General features: G+C 42.4%; 1 protein-coding gene across 1 annotated transcript; it reads right to left on the reverse strand.

The window, feature by feature from the left end:
* Positions 1 to 2,784: 2,784 nt before the first annotated feature.
* On the reverse strand, positions 2,785 to 5,232 carry LOC115737161 (probable carboxylesterase 2). The gene is made up of 2 exons (XM_030669162.2): positions 4,800 to 5,232; positions 2,785 to 3,458 (listed from the first exon to the last, which is right to left on the reverse strand). The coding sequence occupies exons 1-2, from the start codon at positions 5,150 to 5,152 to the stop codon at positions 2,891 to 2,893; spliced, it is 921 nt and encodes a 306-aa protein (XP_030525022.1). The 5' UTR covers positions 5,153 to 5,232; the 3' UTR covers positions 2,785 to 2,890.
* Between the last annotated feature and the right edge of the window lie 2,704 nt (positions 5,233 to 7,936).

Consider the following 7,936-nt stretch of genomic DNA (forward strand, 5'->3'; position numbering starts at 1 on the left):
TGATACGTTGTGAGAGCCGGAGGGAAATCGAGAAGTCCACAGCCCGTATCCCGTTGGAATACCTAAGGCTCGTGTCCCTCGAAAGCTTTGGAGTAAGGGAAAATTGAGGCCTATGTCCCTCAAGTTACCCATGGCCGGTATCCCATTAACGAAAAGTTGAGGTGTTTATTCTTCAAAATCGAGGCATGTGTCCCTCATAGACAAAATTGAGGCATGTGTCCCTCAAGTAACCATGGCCTATGTCCCATGGAAAACATTTAAGAATCGGAAAGTGGAAACTAAACAACGAGTTATGTGCATGCTCATGCATGTACGGTTCGAGATATAGGTAAAGGTCGGTCATAACGAATGGAGTCCTGGTTGGGTCCCATATTTGTCTATCATTGGTGTCGTATGTGTGTCTTATGTGTTGCTTGATACATAGTTGTGGGGTTTTGCTCGATCAAGTTACAAATAAATAGTTTAGTTAATTGGCTTAGAAAGCTCTACTTGCTGAGTTTCGACTCACTCCCGTGGATTCTACCCTTTTTCGGATGAGCTAGCCATTTGAGAAGTAGCAGACACGGATGGTGGTGTTGGAGCATGCCGTTGATGATTGCGGAAAGTACTTTGGAGTGGACGTTACCTTTGAAATCCTCCCGGTGTAATTTATGATTTCATTTTATAAATGGGGATGTAACTAGGCGACGTGTGTGTGTGTAAATGTATAAATGTATAATAAAAGATTCCAATGTATGGATTGTGTGATTGTATGATAGGCACAAGTTAGCGAACCTTGTGAAAGGCCATACCCTTCGAGCTTCGTGCTTGCCCTTTTATCATTCACTTGTATGTATGTTTGGCCGCTTGACTAGTTTATTTTTTAAGCTTCCGTATGTGCCCTCTATATGATATATAATATTATATTAAAACCGAGCTCGTTAACAGAGTGACGCCTTGGGATGTCACAATTCTAGGTAGGTGGAACTTGGAACTTATAATAATTTTTTGTATTTTTCTTGATATATGCCTTTGTACGATCCTACGATATTTCACAGACTCTGATGATGAGTGTATAATCTGGGACCTTTAATCTAAGTTTCCATTTCCGTCAATATCTAGACCGAGGTTTTTAAGTTGTTAATGTTTCATATTTAATTATGGGCGATACGATGCTCACTTTGATGCTCATATTTTTTTTTAAATCACTTAAGTGCCTTTTTTTTTAAAAATGATTATTTAAGTGCCAACTCTAGTAAGGTCGCCATAATTTCTCGTCATTAGTACTAAAGTGATCGTTTTTTTTTCCAATTTGGCACTAAAGTGATTATTTTTTGAATTACTTAAATGTCAATTTTTTTGAAAAATGATTATTTAAGTGCTAACTCCGATGATGCCGTCGGAATTTCTCGCCGTTGGAACTAAAGTGATCGTTTTCCCTCCGATTTGGTAGTTAAGTTATCCTAGAAAAAATATCGGCACCAAAGTGAGGCACTTAAGGTGTCCTTATACCTTTAATCATGTGTTCAAATAAGAGTTGTGGTCAGTGGATTGCACAAGCAAGTAGTTGTCATTAAAGGTGATGATGTATCGTAAATCGTTCAATTAAGAATACGGGTGGAACTTGGGTAGACTCTAAAAGTGACCACGAAACCTATGATAGGATAGGTTTCGGGTTTCAATGTATGCAAGTAAGTTCAAAGGTATGCAAGGTATGTTTCGAGTTTCAAAAAATAAGGAACATGTTCCTAAGGGTATCAATAGTTCAATTCACTTCGTTTTTTTAAGAAAACCAAATCGAATTGAATCATTATGGTGTAAACTTCAACTGAATCGAATCTCGCTCTAAATTGAATATGAATCAAACAAAAAATCTAATTCGGTTCAATTTTTTATTTTATTTTTTCGATTTTTATTTTTATTTTTAGTTTGCTTTTTCTTTTTTGCCTTTTCGTTTTTGGTTCAAGATCGAGATTGGATAGAAGCTTACCACCAATGCCTAAAGGTTAAATCACTAGTCAATGATAAAGAGTTGGCTCACCACAAAGGAGTAATCTACTCTCTAAGGATAAAGATGCCAAGGGAACACAATATGACTTACGAGAAGGAATTCTCATTCATTTAACATTATGCTTTACAATGGAAAACTCTCCTCAATAAAAGACCTAGGAACTTAGAAATGCATTAAAGACATAGAAACTAATTCTTGATTCTTCCAAATTTGTGCTCTAGCCTTGACGAGCAACTAATCGCCTTGGCATATCTCCAAATAATCAAGGAAACAACTCAAATTAGTCTTCCATTGATATGTTGTTGTTCCGCAATGGAATCAACAACGTTCTTGTAAAATCAATAACTCTATGGTCGTCACACATTGACACTTGTATTATCACTCCAATGTGGCAAGTTGTAACCAGAATCTGTCTTAGTATGAATGAACGTAGAAATCGATGCACTTCTCGATGGAATGAAGTTGATACTTGTCAAAGGAACCATGTCGGAACTTAAAGATTGTTCCTTTGAGTTGGATGCTACCGCATCAAGGTACCAGACAAGTTGAATAGTTTATATAATCTTAGATCACTGAGATACTGAAGAATACCAATGAAAAGCGGTTGGATATAACTAGGAAGCCAGACATGACCAGAGTTTGGGTATCAGCAATGTTTACACTAGAATATCTTCAAGGCGTTGAATATCATCACAGTACTAGGATATGAGCTCATGTTCTAGCTGCGACATGATTCTGGACAGGATCTTCAAAGCTTGTACCATGCGTGGACTCCACCTCTTGCAAAGAAACAGTGGAGAAGAAATGTTTTTATAAACACATAAAAACAAGCTTCGATTATTTATATGGAAAATCAACCCTAATTAAAAGGGGTGTTTTCCTCGTTATATCTAATCTAATCTAATCCTCGGTGATGAAATCAACCATCTTCTTGATCAATTGCTCAGCCCTCTCGTTCTTGCTAAACAAATGAAAGCAATGTCCCTCATCCTTAGCCTCCACAAGCTCCGCTTTCCCCTTCCACTCGCTCCCGCACAGCGTATCGTAGTACTTCACCCCTCTACCCCTCAGCCAATCCTTCTCCGCCACGCACACCAGCACCTTCTCGCACGCCATCTTCGGCAGGTCGGGGTCGACGGCCGGGTTCAGCTTCAGGTCGTCGTCGAGCCCGGAGCTCGTTGGGCACATGAACTTGTACATCTCATCCGTCTCTTTGCCTCCGAAGAACGGGTGCACTATCAGCATGCCCTTGATCCTGATTCCCGCCAATCCGGCCGCGCCCGCTCGGACAGCCACGTAGTGGCCTATGTTGGCTCCGGCGCTCTCCCCCACTATGAAGACCCGCCCAAGATCCGCGTACTGGTTCAGCCATGGCTCCGGGCCGGATCCGCCCGAGTGGCCTGCAATCCACTTTAGGGCTTCGAACGAGTCCTCGTAAGCAATGGGAAGTGGGTTTTCCGGGGCCAACCTTCAATTGCCGGAAGTAAGCATAAGTTGTGTTTGCACACGGTTATAACTATACATATCTCATCGCTGTGACTATATTATTACCTAGTAATGTTCAACTGCGGTCATTAAACTTTAATATATTTAGCAATCTGGGTGATGGGATTTTGATATGAATTACCCAATGTACTACAATTTTTTTCTTTTTAATAATTGATACAATGTGATTGTAATCCGGCCACTATTTGAGCACGGTGTTGACATTGCGAACACGTGATAATGATGTGTATGCCACGTTGGCACTTACATTGGAAGGTGCACTTCATCGAGAATTAGTCAGATTTTTGTTAAAACGTAAATCAATTAAAGAAACATGAACACTTTAGTGCATTGAGTAATTGAAGACGAAGTTCAATGACTTAGTTGCAAAATCTACTAAAATCTTTACCACCGGTGAAAATTAACTCAATATCTCTTGGGCCAATCCTAATTGATAATTACATCTACCACCAATAGCAATATTTACTTCTAACAAGTAATCTTCACAAGGTAAGAAAATTTTCTATGATACACTTTACGTAGCACGATGCGATGTCATAGGCATATGCATGCGTTTAATAGGAAAAGATGCCAATGAAAGTTACCTAAAATTACTTTAGGATGTATTTGTATCGCGAGAAATGAATGGTTTGAGAAATATTTTTTCTAAATATAATCATATCCAAAAAAATATATATTTAATCACTTATATCGATTAAAAAAATTAATGAACGAAAAATATTTTTATCGTTCACGAAAATACTTCATAATAAGTTGTCATTGATTATGAAAACATTTCTCATTAATTAAAATTTATGAGATATAAGCAAAAAAAAAAAAATTAAAGACTATTTTATAAATTGTTCAATTTTTCTCGTAATATTTTGCAGTCAACGTGCGATGATGAAAGAGAAGACCAGAGCACAGCTTTGGTTAGTTGATGACATTAGTTAGTAGACTGGACACCATGTCTTAAACCTACGTAAACATGTGGTCTGTGGTGGCCCACCTGGCATTATGTAGTTGCTGTCCTGTACACGTGTAAAATCAACTTCTCTAACACGCCACGTCATCATTCAAGATTCAAGTTAACGAGACAAAAGCTCTTTCAACAGTCGTATAATTCAGAATACCGTTAAGAATAGTTATTTTTAATTTTCGATAATTCATTCGGTGGCAAAATGCATAACTTATTTTATACGCTAGTAATTAGAAAAAATTGAAGAAAAATCAAATAAAAATTAAATCGGATAATAATTCGAGTGGAGAGAGACTAAAGAGTGATCACGTCCTTACTATTGACGGACGATGTTGTTGGACGTACCTGTAACCGATGGAGATAGCGACGACGCCGGCCCGAGTCACCATCGTGGAGAGGAGGCCGTGCGACGCCGTGTCGAACGGCGACCCGGCGCAGAACCCACCCCCGTGGTAGTGGACGAGGAGGGGCAGCTTCCGATCCGGCCCGCTGGCCTTGCGGGCGAAGAAGATCCGGGCCGACACGCCAGTCTCGGGCGAGACGACGACGTCCTTGGTCTCGACCCCGGTCGCGGGGTCGAGGCCGGCAGGGACGGGCTTGACTTGGTCGAACAGCTTGTACTTCTCCACGCGTCCGTCCTTGTAGACCCTGAAGAAGGGGCGGAAATCGCGCGCAACCTCCGAAGCGTCTGGGTCCATTTTCTCCTCCTTGCGAGAACTGCTTGAAATTCAGAGAGATGACGAAGATGGAGATGAAGATGAAGAGGAAGAGGAAGAGGAATTTTCACGCGATGACAAAAGGAGTTAAAGAAGAGGGTGGGAGCTAGAAGTCCGACCTTACACATTGAAGGAACCATAAACCCGTTCGCTGGACTGGTTGGTGGACGTCGTTGTCATTGCTCTTTTGCTTTATTCTCCGTTTTAGTTGTCGGCCGATCGTTTTTCTAGCAGGTGGAGCAATTGTCCCCCACCTATCGTTTTTCTCGCTGGCGGATCTCGTCGGATTCTGAGCGCATTATAGAATGAACCTGAGCATTTCCGTAAAACATATCCTCGATCGAACGACTGCAGTTAAGACTTAAGAGTGTCCGAACCGAACCGTGGGTGAACCGAACCACGCAAGGACCGTCATCGAGATAGCTCATCATTTATCACCTCGGACCGCATCCCCATGTGTAGGAGTCACATAAAACTTTACAAGCCTCTAAATTATGGGAAATGATGATTGTCAAGGCAGCATTTTGATAATTCGGATACGGCAGCAAATTATTCTATCTAGTGTGAGGTGATATTCTCCGAATTGGATAAGCCTAGTTACATCCAAATAAGATGTTGGATGAGAAATTCGTCATAAGGGGTGGGATAAACCTGAATTGGATTAAAAATAAAAAAAATAACCAAACAATTCCTATTACCTTCTAACGGAGTGAAGGGGTGGCGCATCTGGATATTGCTTCATTGGCATCTCGCAAAGACCACCATCAAGATAGCTAGTCATTTTCACTTTAGACCGCATGATTGTCATCGCTTCGACCACGTTGGTCGTGTGACGACCCTGGCCCGGATTGTTACAGGTCGCCATCACCAGCTATAGATCGGGTTCCGATGACTGAGGGTGAAAATGAGTCTAAAGACATTCATCGTGCGAGGTTTGCATAGATCATCCTTTCCACTACCTCCTTGTCGCATACATTCTTCATGTCAAGCTTGACCTTTTATCCGTGACTCATGGGTGGGTTGTTCACCTGCTAGTCGGCGAAGAACGACCAGCACACCATTGGCTTCATGGCGACCAGGCTCTCGAGCTTCTAGTTCCACCTGTTGCGCAAGAGGAACGTCGCAACAACGTCATGGTGCAGAACTTCCTCATGTGGGCCCACCTCAAGACATACCCTTTCTCTGTTGTCGCCTCCCTCAACTCCACTTTCTTCAGTGATGGAGACTAGACTGTCGCTATCCTCTCGACATGGGAACATCGAAAAAATGATGGGTTTAGAGGAAATGTCGAGTTGGGAGTAATAGTCCTCAATCAGTAGGTTCTCCCAAACCCCTACCTTACCCGATGTTGGAAAACTGCAATCGGAAGAAATCTATCTATAAAATGTAAACTAATTTAGCGCCACCACTAGCCTATTGGAGCCAAATGAGATGTGGGAGGATATGTCACTATCTATGCAACCAGAGAATCCATAGTCGAGCACTTGATTACACTAATTATCTAACTAGTGCCCTTTCGATATATAAACTTGATTGGTTTGTTACCTAATTAATTCAAGTAATTTTGCCCATTTTATTATCTTATGCCACCAAATGATGTCCATACATGAGTGCACAATCAAGGAGAAGCAGACAATACCATGAATGTGATTGTTGACACCTAATTTAATCGATCCCCATTGAATTTAATTCATTTTTTATTAAAGGCTTAAAATAGGAAAAGGCTAAAATTGGAATTTGCCTATTTTTTGTTTTGTTACAAATTAGGAAATTTTAAATTAAGAGTAATTGACATTAATTTATTGATAAACAAGAAGAGAAAAAAAGGAGGGGGGGGGAATTAGAATCGGATCGGGGCAGGTCAACCGGATCCGCGAAGGCAGACCCGGCCCGCAATTTTTCCCCCACGCTCGAGCGGGCCTGTGCAGTGCAGGCCCTTGTTTAATGTTTCTCTCTGCGATTGGGCCGGGTGTAGGCCTAGTTTTCCGCTCGCCTTCTCTTCCTCCTATGGGCCCACGGCCCATAGGCCCTGCCCTCTCTCTCCTCCTCCTTCTGCTCTCCCTCTCTCTCCTTCCCCGCGACACAGGTAAGCATGACTCTGGCCAGCTATTATGGCCTCCCGTGCGCTCCTTTTTTCCATGGCTTGGGAGCTGCCTTGGGAGATATTTTCCCTGGCTATAAAAGGCGAGTTGCAAGCGAGAGAAAAAGGAGCTTAATCATCAGGAGATTGAGAAGAAAAAGAGAGGAGCCGAGAGTCTATAAGGGAGAAATTGGGCGAGTTCGAGGGGAAACTGATCGCGCTGAGCAGCGGAAGTTGGTTTGGTCTTCTGCCACTGTTGATCGGTCACCTTTCGTTGCCAAAGAAACCTTGAACTAAGTTGGTCCCCCCCTCTCCCCCTTCCTTGGTGCTCTGTTTTGGTACCCGAGGGCTCGCCGGGCCAAGACCCGTAGGTTTCTTAGTCTGGCGAGCTTTCTGGCTAGTGGCCATACTTGCCTGCTAGTGGTAGACCCTCATCCTAGCATTTTTGTGGTTCGGTTCGGCCCCATGTGTGTCTGTGAAGTTTTCGGTCCCCGTCCCCTGTTTTTGGTCGCCGAAACTCCCTCGCCTGAGCCGTTGCCTTTTGGCAGAAATCGAGACCCAAAATATGCATGTTTTAGTTAGGATTAGTTGCTGCTTTGCCCCTTTGTCTTTGTTGTGCGTTACTATGGACCGATCTGGTCATTTTCGTCGCCAGTGAGCTCCGGCTGAGGTAAACCAGTACAGGG

This window comes from Rhodamnia argentea, chromosome 5 (genome assembly GCF_020921035.1).
Source record: "Rhodamnia argentea isolate NSW1041297 chromosome 5, ASM2092103v1, whole genome shotgun sequence".
NCBI classification, from domain to species: Eukaryota; Viridiplantae; Streptophyta; class Magnoliopsida; order Myrtales; family Myrtaceae; genus Rhodamnia; species Rhodamnia argentea.